Here is a 15,597-nt window from a genome sequence, read left to right as displayed (position 1 = left end):
TTTTGGGCCCCACACTACAAGAAGGATGTGGAAAAATTGGAAAGAGTCCAGCAGAGGGCAACAAAAATGATTAGGGGGCTGGAGCACATGACTTATGAGGAGAGACTGAGGGAACTGGGTTTATTTAGTCTGCAGAAGAGAAGAATGAGGGGGAATTTGATTGCTGCTTTCAACTACCTGAAAGGGGGTTCCAAAGAGGATGGATCTAAACTTTTCTCAGTGGTACCAGGTGACCAAACAAGGAGTAATGGTCTCAAATTGCAATGAAGGAGGTTTAGGATATTAGGAAAAACTTTTTCACTAGGAGGGTGGTGAAGCACTGGAATGGGTTATCTAGGGAAGTGGTGGAATCTACTTCCTTAGAGGTTTTTAAGGTCAGGATTGACAAAGCCCTGGCTGGGATGATTTAGTTGGGAACTGGTCCTGCTTTGAGCAGGGGGTTGGAATAGATGACCTCCTGAGGTCCCTTCCGACTCTGATATTCTATGATTCTTTGAGTCAGGACCAAGTATACCTAGACCATCCCTAAAAGGTGTTTGTCCAACCTGTTCTTAACCACCTCCAATGGGGATTCCCCACCCTCCCTTGGTAACCTATACCATTACTTAACCATCCTTATTGTAAGAAAGTTTTTCCTAATATCAAACATCAATCTCCCTGGCTGTAGATTAAGCCTATTATTTTTTGATCTACCTTCAGTAGCTATGGAGAACAATTGATCATCATCCTCTTTATCACAACCCTTAACATATTGTTATTGTTACACTGTAACCATATAAATTCTCTAGTGCAAATTCACCGTTTCAGTGGAGGTTTTACACAAAGTCCTTCATGGTATTTAAGGCTCACACCGGGGCTGCATGGGAGACTGACCAACTGTGTCTCTGTGTAGCGGGTGCCCGTGGAACCCCATATGCACCATAGAACTGGTCACGCTAGTCCATGCAAGACTAGTGCAGAAGGTTAGTCTGGAGATAGCCAGAGGGCGAACATCAGATCCACATTTATGCAAACCCAGTGGCCCCACAGTCCAGCACAATCAGCATGGAAGGATTGTGGATGCTATTCTAGTTCACAGGCTAGAGTAAAATCTATGGGGGTGGAGTGCTGAATGACACTGTGGGCCAAATACTCAGGCTTGAGCAAGTTAGAATAAATTTCTTTCTCTGTGCCTCTGCTTACCAATCTGTTAAAAAAAAAAAAAAAGCATAATATTTATCTGCCCTACTATACCTTACTGGAATGTTCTCCTATCTAATTAATTGTAAAGTGCTTTGAGATCCTTGGATAAAAGTCACAAGAGAAATACAAACTATTATGAATACATGCTTCTTGCATCCACACAAAATTCCCTTCTAAAACATAGCTGCTTGTTAATTAAAGACTCCATATTATCAGTTCCAACTCTGCTTTGTCACAGAACTCTTTCTAGACAACTCTAAAGTATGGTACTGAGTCTGGAATCCAAAGTACTCTCTTCGCTTTCTTTTACTGTTTTCACTTTCCTTGGGAGCAATGCATGAGACTATATGGTCCATTTGGATTCTATGTTAACAAAAATGAAGGTTTACTTACAGTGTATCCTGTGATGGTACTTGCATGCTGCCTTGGCATTCTCCATTGTATGCTGAAAGCTGTACAGTTCAGTGAATCCATCAGTATATCTAGAGGAGGCCCCAGCCCATCTGCCTCAAAGCAAAATGATATTGTGTAAGAAGTTTCAGAAAACAAAATTCCCTTGTCTATAATCAGCTGAGGGGCACATCTTTGAAGAATACACATATGCTGCCCTATTCTTTAAAAACCTTCAGAAATCAGACAGACCCAATCATTAAAGGGCAAGATTCTACCACTCTCACTGATGTTGAGTAGCTCCTTACTCCACATGCTGTCCATGTGGTGCTACTCAGCGTGACAAGTGGAGCAGAATCTGACCCAGGATTAATTTGGGTCTATCTATCAACCCATAAAAGTACATTTGCTTTTCTTTTCAATGTATTTACAACTACTGCAGCACACCTGTTAATCTACTTAGCATCAGTGGTGTAAACAGAGATGTGAGGAAAATTCCCTGGGGCCCATGCCCCTAGGTACATGCATGCAACCCTTGCAGACCATGTGAAGAAAGGGGCATGTGTGAGAAGTTACCTTTTCCGTAACCAGAGTAAATCTATGGAAATACTTAATTACTCTTCACCAGTTGGGTTAAAGGATTCTTTAATGCGTTTCATAATTTTTGTACACAACATTTCTTTGATGGTCTTGCCAAAAAAGAGCTTGCAATTAACTGAGGAAGGTTATTAGCTTTAACAACAAAGGCACTTTATCTGGTAAAATTATAAGGATCACAAGTCAACCCCTACAGTAAATTGAATAAGCACTGAAAAGAAACTCTATCATCCTGAGTCAAACTGCAAGGACCACGAAGCATTGGGTGAGCCCCTCTTGTAACTGTAATCAAAGTACAGGTCTGGTGTCTAAGTTCTGGAAGCAAAACAAAAGATGTGGGTGTTTGTATGTGTGCGTGCATGTGCACAGGCAGGTGCAATGAGCTCCACTTACCTGGAGAAAAGATAGTGAGAGCAAATGTTACTACCCAAAGTGAAGGAATTTTAGCCATTGTCTATGAAGCCTTAACGTAGAACACTACAACTCAGGACCCCAAACCCACAGTCTCACAGACAACATTTCCCTTGAAATCATTAGGAAGTTTGACTATGGAGTGTGGAATCCGGCCCAAGATTTTTAACAAAAGTTCCGTAAGTAGCCAGACAACTATCAATGCTCTTGAAACCAAAAAACACATGGTAAAGACTCTTCATAAACAAGCATAACAAAGAAGTGATGAAAATTTGCTCGTGAAAAGAATTTTCTATGACAACTTTTATTTCCTTCATGGAAGCAGTTTTATTATATGTAATGTTTTTGTGACCTTATCTACCATAAATGACAGGGAAGGCTGAGAAAACCTGATTTCTCAACTAGTTCTAACAAAATACCGTGTGAAATCAAGTTATTTTAAAGGTCATTTTTAGATGTGAGACAAGTCTAAATCAGATTTACACTTGTCATTTCCACCAACTTATTTGATTTGAAGCAAAATATAAAACTTAACACCTTACAAATACTCACCAGAATTAATCAGCAACAATACTTTAGAAGAGAGGCTAAAACAAGAGTACTGCTGACATTTAGGTATTTTAAGAATTTACTCTGCTTTATTCCACTACTAGGATGCTTTTGGTTTTATACATTTTTCTTTTATTGAATAGGTATTTGGGGTGCCAAGACAGCTACTTACGATAATCAAGTAAATTTCACTATTTACCTTGTGGTCTTGTCCATTTCTTTTTTTATTTGCTACCAGCAATGTTCGATAAAAGCTAGACACAGCCATAATAATACAAATAGACAAGGTTTAAGAAAGCACCTGGTGAATTTGTTTTTTGTCTCATTGTAAGAATTGTACTTCTGAACCTTTTGAGACTAAATTTTGAAACCCAGGGCAGCACAAAAACACCTCTGTGAAGCTCTCGTGGATACAGTAAGGGAGCACTGCACTGAAAAAATAAAACTAGAGTAAAAAACTTAGGGTCCAATCTTGCAAAACTTTCCTTACATGGGTAGTCCTTACTCACAAAAACAATTGCATTGAAGTGCATAGAAACATTGGAAGGAGTAAAGGTTTACCCAATAAGGCCTTTATTTAGAAAATGGAAACCTTGAGCCAGATTCTCAGCCCCACTCCACTTCCTGTGTGCTCCCTGCTTTTGACCCTGTGACCCTCAGTCCCATCCCCATTTATCATTTGTTGTTCTCTGACTTTACTTGAGCCCTGGGTTCAATGCCTCCTCCCCTGAGGCTGGGGGAGGTGACTTTACATGCAGGTGGGCTTGTGCCTGCTTACTCCTGGGAACTCAATATGTGCCCAAGCAGCACATAGGGAGTGGAAACCTCCTGCAATTCCCTCACTGGGTACACCCTTAGCATGATATACAGCTGCTAGAGCCATCTTTTAAGCCTCCCTCCCTGCAGTCCCCAAAAGGGATGGGTGGAAGCTTTAGCTACCCCAGCTGGCATATGGTCTCTAGGAGAATGTAGCCAGCTGGTGCAGTTTAGAGCAGCCCATGGTTCTGGGGCCAAACGGAGAATCAGGAAGCTGTAATGAGGCTCCTAACAGCCCCACTTTTTGCTGAGCCTAGCAGTAGCTGAGTGCAGCAGAAAATTTGACCCTTCTAGTCCATTTTACCACCTCCCTCTTCTGTCCTGCATTCAGGATCATCAGCTTGACACATATTAAAGTAGTGATATACAAGAACAAGAAGACCTTACAACCCCCCTTGGAAACAAAACAGCAAGAATCTCAGAAAAACGAAACCTACTGGAAATAATACTACTACTTTGGTAGCCCTTTATATTTAGAAAGGGCTTCTCGAACTTTAACTAATCATCACAATAGCCCAGTGAGGTACGAAAGCATCAAAGCTTTGTAAATAATGAGGGGAAAATATGCCATAAATATTTTTTAGAATTTATAAACCAATTCACTTAATATTTTTGCCCCTCTTGTGCTTATTTGTTATGGATGTTCTTGCTGGGAAGAATTGAAGCAACTCAGAAGAATATCCCTGGAAAGATGATTTTAAATTCTTAATTACAGATGTGCTGCAGATCAATAAAATTGACTGCAGAAATTATTTGGTGAATAATTTGGATTATATTTGAAAAAAGTCACGATCCATTGCAGACACAATGAAAACACAAAGAGGCAAAACTGTTTAATAAAAGACCCACTCCAAATTATTCATCCAGATCCCCTATACTTTAGTAACTTCAATTTGCAGATGATGAAAAAGACAGAGAGAGCCAAATACCACTCTCAGGACTGGTCTATACTTAAAACTTATGTTGACATAGCTAATGCACTCAGGGATGTGAAAAATCCACATCCCTGAGCACTGCAACTATGCTGACCTATACCCCGGATGTAGATGTGGCTACATTGACAGAAGCATTCTTCTCCCCTCCCCCGAACAAAACTGCAGAACAAATGGGCAAATTAATGCTGACTGAGGCCAGGTCTACACTATAAATGTATCTCATTATAACTACGTCTCACAAGGGTGTGAAAAACCCACACCCCTTGACCAATGCAGTTATACTGACCTAACCCCCATTGCAGACAGAACTATGTCAACAGGAGGGCTTCTCCTGTCACCACAGTTACTGCCTCTTGCGGAGTGGATTATAACTACCAGGATGGGAGAAGCTCTCCCATTAGCATAGTAGTGTCTTCACTGAAGCGCTGCAGTGGCACAGCTGCAGCGTTTTCAGTGTAGACTTGCCCTCAGTCAGTGTTAATTTGTATGGGTTCCCCATCATTCTGCCCTGCACACATTGACTCCTGATTCTGCCCTTATATGGGTGTCAAGCTGGGCAGCACCGAAGGAAAACTTGAACAAATTAATGGTGATTCATTCAAAATTAACTTGTGTTGCTCTGTCTCCCACAGAAGCAGGTTTTGCAGGGAGGCAGTAGGAATATCTGGTATTGTGTAGATTGTTACCCCCTCCCCCAGGTCTCCCTGCTGTCCCAGCCACAAAGCCTGCATCTTAGAGATGGCTTCCATGGTTTCAGAGAAACATGTAAGAATGCAACTGGTCCCGTACTTCCTCCTTCCATATGCCCTGGGCTTGGATCTGCATGCGCAGAAGACTACTGATCACATAAACTGAAGGGGGCTTCTGAACCCAAATAGCCTAAGTGCACTTGTTGACTACTCTATAAGGTAGTGAAAGAGATGTGAATAGACCCACATGCACCTAACTTCTAAGTTTAGTTCATGAGAACAAGTTTTTTCCAAAGACGACTGGACTCTTCCATACAGAGGTGGATTAGGGGTTTGTGGGGCCTTGGATCAGAGTAAGTGGGGGCTCCCACCCCCTGCCTGCAGCAGGGTCGGGACATGAGGGATTCCCCCGCTCCCTGGCAGGAGCACCAGGCAGATGAGTGGAGCAGGTTGGTCCGTGGGGGGCGCCCATTTTGGGGGGGGGCTCCCCAATTGGCTGGGGCCCCTGGCCAGGGGCCCCATTGGCCCTGTGGCTAATCTGCCACTGCTTCCATATGAAAAATACTGTAAGGGAACTAGCTATGGCTTTGGGATAAACAGGTCATAAAGCAAGGTGTTTTATCTAAAATCTATGTTAAACAATCTTCAAAATGATAGATGACTCAAGATGCTTGAGAATTAGATCAGATGATAGAGTGTCAGCCAGGAAACAAGAAACAGATCCCATATCTCCATGTGCTCTATAGATCGGTCAGATTAATGATTCATCAATTCACCTCAAAATAACCTATGAAGCAAGATTTGAATAAAACCACAGGACACACAGAGCCCAGCAGATAGCAGTTATTATAAGTAAGACAAGAGCTACTAAGACTGTATTTTACATGCTACAAAAAAAAATAAAAATTGTTCTGTACAAATATAGCAGAACTCTTTATTTTTTTTTCTCCTGGAAGTGTGTTTTGCAACCCAAGGCAGGTACAGAAAGTTTGGTGCACTTCAAAATGCTTTTCTGAAACACAAAGCGGAGGCACTAATCTTGGTCCCAAGAAAAAGTTTATTGATTTATGAGGAGCACGGTTACACCTTTTCTTAATGTTTCCTCTGAATACTCTGTGGGTTCCTCAGTTTCCCCTACGCATTTCTTAAGTCTCCAGTGTGCATAAATGGCCGACACTCCGTCTCCTGGCAACAAATGACCGGAGCCCTTCCCCTCTGCAAGGGGATGGCTAAAGGTGAACAAAGAGATCAGGTGACCTCCTGGCCCAGAAAAGAGACAAAGGCCAGAAAGGAGGGGCTGGAGGGGGTTTCAGTTTGGAGTTGGCTGGGAACGAGGAGTGAGTGCAGACATAGGTGTGGCTCGCATCTGGCTCGCACTCTCCCCCCCTCCACCCAGGATGGAACTGTCCGAGGGGTCCCGTTCTCTGTATCTACAAGCTCTGTTTTAGACCATGTTCCTGTCATCTAATAAACCTCTGTTTTGCTGGCTGGTTAAGAGTCACATCTGACTGCGAAATAGGGATGCAGGACTCTCTGCCTTCCCCAGGATGCCATCAGGGCGGACTCGCTGTGGGAAGGACATGGAGGGGCAGAGGATGCTGAATGCTCCAAGGTCAGACCAGGAAGGTGGAAGCAGTGTGAGCTTCTTGCCCTGGAGACAGTCTGCTCACAGAGAGGAGACTTCACCAGAGTCCTGACGGGCGTTGTAGGGAGCAGTTCCAGAGCATCACCTGGGAACTCCGTGACACAAAGTAACTACAACGCTGGGAAAAATTACCGAAAACCATTCCCACCATGACCAATGGGAGCTGCAGCACAGACATGGCTCCCTCAGCCAGAGATAATTTTACCGCCTTGCTTCTGCAAAGCAAGTCACATTAAAATGGTGATACAAAACAACTGCGACCACAGAAGCCTTTTTTACCTTGTGATTCCCACCAGCTTTAACACTAGTTAGAGCCAGCGGAAGTGTTTTTGTAAAGCACCTGTGTTCTTGTCCACCATATGCTTCTGATGTACTAAGTAACCTGGGGAAAAAATGGAACAACTCCAGGCTTCCTCTCCTTCAGGAAGTCCCTTGTGACAATGTGAATTCACCCCTTTGCACTTCCAGTGTGTGGGTACTACGGCTACTTCTACCCTCTGACTGCAGCTTAAGTAGACGTACTGGAGATTAAAGTTATCTCGCTAACTTGGGTCCAAGACCAGTAAAGCCGCTGCCATACATAGAACCATAGAATCACAGACTTTAAGGTCAGAAGGGACCATTATGATCATCTAGTCTGACCTCCTGCACAACGCAGGCCACAGAATCTCATCCACCCACTCCTGTATCAAATCCTAACCTGTCTGGAGCTACTGAAGTCCTCAAATTGTGGTTTAAAGACTTCAAGGTGCAGAGAACCCTCGAGCAAGTCACCCGTGCCCCATGCTGCAGAGGAAGGTGAAAAACCCCCAGGACATCTGTGTGGTAATCTAGCCGTCCAGTCCCAGACCTGGACTTTAGTGTCCACCAGTCTGGTCCTGTCCCAAATCTGGGCTTTTGCGTCCAAAGTTTGGGGGCTTACCTGAAACTCCCCCAAGCTCACTACCAGCTTGGATATTCTCGCTGCCACCAGATCAGGAATTAATCTATGGGGCCTGATCCCCCCTTTCCTCTCTCTGGTGTCCCCAACCCTCCCTTGGTGGGACACCCAGATTCCCAATCCCTTGGATGCTAAAAGCAGGGGAAATAACCCCTTCCCCTTCCTTCTCAGGCTTGCCTCGCGGCTAACCTGTGTGACCCAAGAAACCAGCTTTTCTGCTTTCCTCAGGACAATGGAGATGCAAAATACCCACAGCTGGGCTCTGCCACCCCCCCTTGCTCTCCAGGAACGAGGGAAAAACTGTAACCACCAGAGAACAGAGAGAATTCTTCGTCTCTTTCCCCGTAGTCTGCTCTTTCCCTGGACCCAAATAGGAAAATAGCCCACAGCCTGGCTTTTCCCTTTGCCTCCCTAGGAAAAGAACTTTCACAAGGTTTAAAAAAGAAAACTTTATAGAAAAAAGAAAGAAAATATAAAACAATCATCTTGCATTAAGAAACTCAATACAGGCCCCAGAAAAGAATTCTCTGCAGTAACTCCGATCCCACCCCATCTAACATCCCATCACAGGCCATTGGGCATATTTACCGCTAATAGTCAAAGATCAATTAATTGCCAAAATTAGGCTATCCCATCATACCATCCCCACCATAAACTTATCAAGCTTAGTCCTGAAGCCAGATATGTCTTTTGCTCCCCTGAGAAGACTGTTCCAGAACTTCACTCCTCTGATGGTTAGAAACCTTCATCTAATTTCAAGTCTAGACTTCCTGATGGCCAGTTTATATCCGTTTGTTCTTGTGTCCACACTGGTACTGAGCTTAAATAATTCCTCTCACTCCCTGGTATTTATCCCTCTGATATATTTATAGAGAGCAATCATATCTCCCCTCAGCCTTCTTTTGGTTAGGCTAAAAAGCCAAGCTCTTTGAGTCTCCTTTCATAAGACAGTTTTTCCATTCCTCGGATCATCATAGTAGCCCTTCTCTGTACCTGTTCCAGTTTGAACTCATCCCTCTTAAACATGGGAGACCAGAACTGCACACAGTATTCCAGATGAGGTCTCACCAGTGCCTTGTATAACCGTACTAACACATCCTTATCTCTACAGGAGATACTTTGCTAGATGCATCCCAAGACCACATTAGCTTTTTTCACAGCCATATCACATTGGCTACTCATAGTCATCCTGTGATCAACCAATATTCCAAGGTCCTTCTCCTCCTCTGTTACTTCCAACTGATGCGTCCCCAGCTTATAACAAAAATTCTTATTATTAATCCCTAAATGTACGACCTTGCACTTTTCACTATTAAATTTCACCCTATTACTATTACGCCAGTTTACAAGGTCATCCAGATCTTCCTGTATGATATCCCGGTCCCTCCCTGTATTGACAACACCTCCCAGCTCTGTGTCATTTGCAAACTTTATTAGCGCACTCCCACTTTTTGTGCCAAGGTCAGTAATAAAAAGATTAAATAAGATTGGTCGTAAAACTGATCCCCGAGGAACTCCACTAGTAACCTCCCTCCAGCCTGACACTTCACCTTTCGCTATGACCCGTTGTAGTCTCCCCTTTAACTAGTTCCTTATCTATCTTTCAGTTTTCATATTGATCCCCATCTTTTCCAATTTAGCTAATAATTCCTCATGTGGAACCATATCAAATGACTTACTGAAATCGAGGTAAATTAGATTCACTGTGTTTCCTTTGTTTGTTTGGCACTATCTACCTTTTGTAAAACCTTGTTGTATTTTGTCCCAATTACCATTGACCTCAATGTCTTTTATTACTTTTGCCTTCAAAAAATTTCCCAAGACCTTGCATACTACAGATGTCAAAACTAACAGGCCTGTAGTTACCCAATCACCTTTTTCCCTTTCTTAAAAATAGGAGCTATGTTAGCAATTCTCCAGTCATATAGTACAACTCCTGAGTTTACAGATTCATTATAAATACTTGCTAATGGGCTTGCAATTTCATGTGCCAGTTCCTTTAATATTCTTGGATGAATATTATCTGGGCCCCCCGATTTAGTCCCATTAAGCTGTTCGAGTTTGGCTTCTACCTCGGATGTGGTAATATCTACCTCCATATCCTCATTCCCATTTGTCATCCTACCATTATCCCTAAGCTCCGCATTAGCCTCAATAAAGACTGAGGCAAAGTATTTGTTTAGATATTGGGCCATGCCTAGATTATCCTTAACCTCCACTCCGGCATCCTCAGTTGTTTAGGGCGGTCCGACTTCTTTCTTTGTTCTTTCTTATTTATATGGCCAGGAAAACCTTGCCCTATTAATATTGGCACTTTTAATTCCCTTTGCCAAGGTCTCCAACTCTACATGTGCCCTTAGTATTTATTCATTTAAACATTAAAGAGGTCTCTGATCCCATATCCAAGGTCAGCATCCCGGTGGTCTGACAGCACACCCATCAAGCACTATTGTGCTCAGGGGAGGCCTCTAGTAGCTTTCTTCCCAATGTGATTTTTGCCACAGACAGACTTGTGTCTTATCCATTCCAATCAATTCTTATTTTTTACAGTCTACCTCATCATTGATATACAATGCTACCTTACCACCTTGCCTTTATTTCTGTCTTTCCTAAACAGCAACATACCCTTCGAATACCTGTAACTCCAGTATCCATGACTACTATTCCACACCATGTTTCTGTTATCCCTATATATCTGGGTTTACACTTCCGTGCACCAGGGGTGGGGGGGTGGGGCTAACTCTAGTTCCTCCATTTTTGTTACCTAGGCTCTTCGCATTGGTGTACTAAACCTTAATTTTTGCTGTTTGGCTTCGCTCACATTCTTTACCCAATTAGGCAGCAGACATTCTAAAACTACCTGCCAGTATCACCTTATTTTTATCACCTATTAGACTAGTATCTACACTACCCTTCCTCCTTACGTCCATTCTCCTACCCACGGCTGTATCCTTTCTTACTTCATTTTCTTCCCTCTCAATGTTAAAATCCGGCATGGAGATTACCTGGACATCTCCCAACCATCTCCCCTCAATTCCTAGTTTAAAGCTATTTCCCTCCCTACTCAGGTGAAGTCCACCCCGAGAGAACAGACCTCTCTCCAAGAATGCCTCCCAGTGGCCATACATCCCAAAGCCCTCCTTATAGGACCACTGCCTGAGCCATCTGTTGATGGTCATAATCTTGTCAGACCTGTGTTGCCCTTATCTAGGAACAGGTAGAATCCCACTGAAGATCACCTGAGCCTCTATTTCCTTAAGCGTCTTCCCCAGCCTTGCACAGTCTCCCTTGATACGTTCCAGTGAGAATCTACCTGTATCATTTGTTCCTACATGAAAGACAATCAGTGGATTCTTTCCTGCTCCTGTTAGGATCCTCTTCAGCCTCAGGTCCACATACTGTATCTTAGCACCCCGCAGACAGCACACCTTTCTGTTCTCTGGATCAACTCTGGTTACAGGCCTGTCTATTCTTCTCAGTAAGGAGTCCCCAATCATGTAGACCTGCCTTTTCCTGGTGATGGTGCAATTCTCGGGTATATCCCCTGCTCCCTCTGGCTGCAAGTCCTCTCGATTCTTATTGTCCCTTGCAATCCTCTGCAACCCATCCCGTATCCTTCTGCGGCTCATATTTGTTGTTGTTATCTCCATTGACTCTTTCACTCTTCCTATAGGACTAGTTGCTCTTCTCTTCTTCCTTGCCCTCCCATCTTCAGTGACCACCTACTGTGCCCTTTCTTCATTTTCCAACTCCACAAACCTATTCCTGAGCTCTGTTTCTCCTTCACTAGCCTGTCTTTTTCCTCTGCCTGGTTCTCTTAGTCACATGCCTCCACTCTCCACTTTCCTCACTCAGCAGTCTCTCCTCAGAGTTCTTTTGTCCTGCTTCCATCTACAAAGTCTGAGCTTTCCCCTTCAGCCTCATCATGTCTTTGCTCCATCATCTGCTCGAACCCCCTTCTAAACTCAACCAGAGTTTCCACCTGCATCTCTATTCCTCGGATCTTTTCTTCTATCAGCTCTATCAGGTGGCACTTCATGCAGACGAAACTCTTTTCAGGTACCCCCTCCAGGATCATGTACATGCCACAGCTTCCACATCCAGTCATGTTCACTGTCTCTTCCACTGCTTGGGTCACTACCACTGCTGCCTCTGTATCTGTCATAGCCTTCTCACCTAAATCCTGTCAGTCCAGGAAACACAAACCAAACCAAAACACCACCACCCACAGCAAACCAAATGCCCAATGAGCACCAAAACACTGCCAGAACACTACACACTCCCTTCACTAGCCTGTCTGTTCCTCTGCCTGCCTCTCTTAGTCTTCCCCGAAACTCCTCTTGCAAACTCCTGCTCAAACTCCCCTGTTTACAGCTCTGTTTGCTGGCTCCTGTGCCACTGCAGCTGTCTGTGCCATTGCCTGACTGGCTGGCTACCTTTACAGGACCCCTAATCAGGGAAGCCCTGCCCCCTAAACAGGGCTCAGCTTCTCTCCCAGCACATTGCCCTTACCAGCCTCTACACATATAAAAACATATATATGTTTCAGCGTGGGCTGTGTAAGCCCACCAGCCCATACCGAGGCATGCGCTGCGATAGCTTCACTAATCTGGTACCCAAGCTACTGAGATTAAAGTTAGCTCAAATAGATCTACTTGAGCTGCAATCATGCCCGATGGCTGTGATTGTGTCTTGCACAGATGCTAAAGGGATGGCAGATGGAAAGCACCCTCCCTGCCCTTGGACCAGCCACACTCTGACCCAGAGATTTTACTGTACTGATGGGTGATTACTGGAAAGAATTAAGTTTTAAAATAATATTTTGAGAATTGGTACATTTCTGATGTCACTAGCACACAAATCTATATAATAAAAGTAGCTAATGATGTACTAAATTAAAATATATGAGGCCTGATCACAGCCTCATTGAAATCAATGGAAAAAACAAATTGATTTCAGTGTGAACTGTAAAAGGTCCATCATTTGTGGCAAAAATAAACAATGTCGGACTTTTATTTATTTGATTCTACAGCCTGAACTAGGTTAAATAAAGAGCGCTGTGGGATGTAGATGGCACGACAAACCAACAAAGGTCAGAAAGTCTTAAATAAAAAAAATGTGGCATCTTTTCATCTTTTTGAAGCTTGGTCCAACTACCACTGCTCAGCAGCATTGAGTAAGAAAGCAGGAATCTCCCAACCACAACTGTCAGGATCACAGTAGAACAGTGACTGAAGAGACACCTGTGCTGCCATTTTTATTATATCTGAAGCATTCAGAAAATGATGATAAGCACTATACAGTTTCTCTTTTCAGCACATGCACTGATGGACCTGTGGGTTATCTAATGAAAACAACAAAAGGTGAAATAGAAACACTGTGTGGGGAACTGAGCAGGAGTGAAGAGGATGGAATTTACCCCTTCTCTCCCAGTCTAGAGCAGGCCACAGAACATACAGTGCAGTCCCTCTGTTCCTGGCTACTCCAGCTCACACTCTGGAATAGCAGCTGCTGCCATTCTGTGCCCTGCATCAAAGGATCTACACAAGAGAAGATAAGAGAGTTCATTCCCTAAGAGCCCCCAGCATGCAGAGTTCTGCATGGGTGCTCTACCCTACCACCGCAGGATTTAAGTGATGCAGAGGGTCTTGCATATGCTTTGTGTACATGGGTGAATTTTACGTGAGAAGAATAACTCAGGCTACATCTACACCACACACCACTGGCATTGGCGTTTAGTGTACGTGTAGGTACATGCTGCAGAGAAAAGTTGGCTGTGCCCACACCTCCAAATATTAGTGAAAGGCTCTTGCAGAAGCCTCTTCCCCACTGCAAGAGTCCTTCCAGAAGCAGAGAGCAGCAGGAGTCTTTCCCTAGAGGCGGAAAGGGCTCCAGCAGTGGAGAGCTGCCAGAGTCTTTCCCTTCAGCGGGGAAAGGCTCCAGCAGCAAGGAGCTGTCAGCCTTTCCCTGCTGCCTCCCCCATGCTAGAGCCTTTCCCCACTTGGCAAGTCTTTTCCTTAGAAGGAAAGGCTCCCACAGTGGGAAGGCAGCAGGATACTACACTGTTCAAAATAGCAGTGTAGACAGGCAGGCACGGCTTGGCGAATAGAGAGCGTGTTCTGTTATTTATATCGACACCGCAGGGGTATGTACTCTACAAGCTACCAAAAGGCATGTGCAGTGTAGACGGACTCTAATTGGAATTAATTTAGAGGTATCAGCCATCTAATTGTGTTTGAATTCCAAAAGGTCCCATCAATGGTAATATTAGGTTCTTTTAGTATATGTTATGCACAGCGTATCTATCTCAGGTACAAGTAAGGTATATATCACTGTGGTATTTATAGCCTATGTAAAAGGTATAAGACAGCTGTGGTTTAGAACTTAAGCTAGAATACAATATAAGGAGTCTCATTAAAAAATAAGTGGACACAATGTCCCAATATTGACTTTGTCATGGCATCCCACCCCTTGTGGCACCGGTTTAAAGCCTCAGTTCAGGAAAACACTCAAACACATACTTAACTTTAAGCACCAGACATCAATAAGATTTAAGAATGTCTTAAAGTCAAGTATATGCTTACACATGTGTCCTGCAAAGGGACACGTTCCTGAACTGAAGCCTAGCAACGTAACCCAATGGGAGTCCTTGCACTTAGAGAATGAGAATATAATGCAGGGCTAATATCACAGCCAGCACTAGCCTCTCAAAAGTGGGCAGATAGCAAAGCTGTTGGTGCACAGAAGGCAGCAGGCACTGCATGCATTTCAAGAGGTGTAGTGCCCACACTCCACAGCACTTCTGGGCACAACTATACATGCTTTAGGCACAATGCCTGGAGCTCCTGCTCAGGCAGAGTGCCTTCCCACTGCCTCAAGCAACATGACTTCAGCATCATGCCAGAATCAAGCTCCTATGTATTTCATAGTGAAATATTTCAACCATACCATGCCAAACCTTTATTTTTGTGTAACACAAGTTATATCAGGGGTCAACAACCTTTCAGAAGTGCTGTGCCAAGTCTTCATTTATTCACTCTAATTTAAGGTTTTGCGTGTCAGTAAAAAATTTTAATGTTTTTAGAAGGTCTCTTTCCATAAGTCTATGATATATAACTAAACTATTGTTGTATGTAAAGTAAAAAGGTTTTTTAAATGTTAAAGAAGCATCATTTAAAATTAAATTAAAATGCACAGCCCCTCAGATGGGTGGCCAGGACCCGGGCAGTGTGAGTGCCATTGAAAATCAGCTCACATGCCACCTTCGGCACACGTGCCATAGGTTGCCTACCCCTGAGTTATATCGTCTGTAGAAAACAAGTAGTAGTCACAAATGTGTTGTAACCAGTCATGTCTTAACTGGTAAAAGGGAATGTCCTCTCTGAAAGTGACCTACTTATCAGCTATTATCCTTTTATAATAGCTCTAGTAAACATAGGTATA

The 15,597-nt window shown here is 43.6% G+C and overlaps 1 protein-coding gene across 1 annotated transcript in view; it reads right to left on the bottom strand.

Moving 5' to 3' along the window:
* The window catches only part of EGFLAM (EGF like, fibronectin type III and laminin G domains), a 136,058-nt gene that overhangs the window by 106,242 nt on the left and 14,219 nt on the right, over nucleotides 1–15,597 (bottom strand). Inside the window, exon 2 of the mRNA XM_032764287.1 lies at nucleotides 1,576–1,685. Within this exon, the coding sequence (XP_032620178.1) occupies nucleotides 1,576–1,685 (110 nt within the window). The remainder of the gene's footprint in view (nucleotides 1–1,575; nucleotides 1,686–15,597) is intronic.

The sequence above is a fragment of the Chelonoidis abingdonii genome, chromosome 6, assembly GCF_003597395.2.
Source record: "Chelonoidis abingdonii isolate Lonesome George chromosome 6, CheloAbing_2.0, whole genome shotgun sequence".
Classification (NCBI taxonomy): Eukaryota; Metazoa; Chordata; order Testudines; family Testudinidae; genus Chelonoidis; species Chelonoidis abingdonii.
Note: the sequence above shows the minus strand (reverse complement) of the source record. Positions and strands in the feature narration are given on the sequence as shown.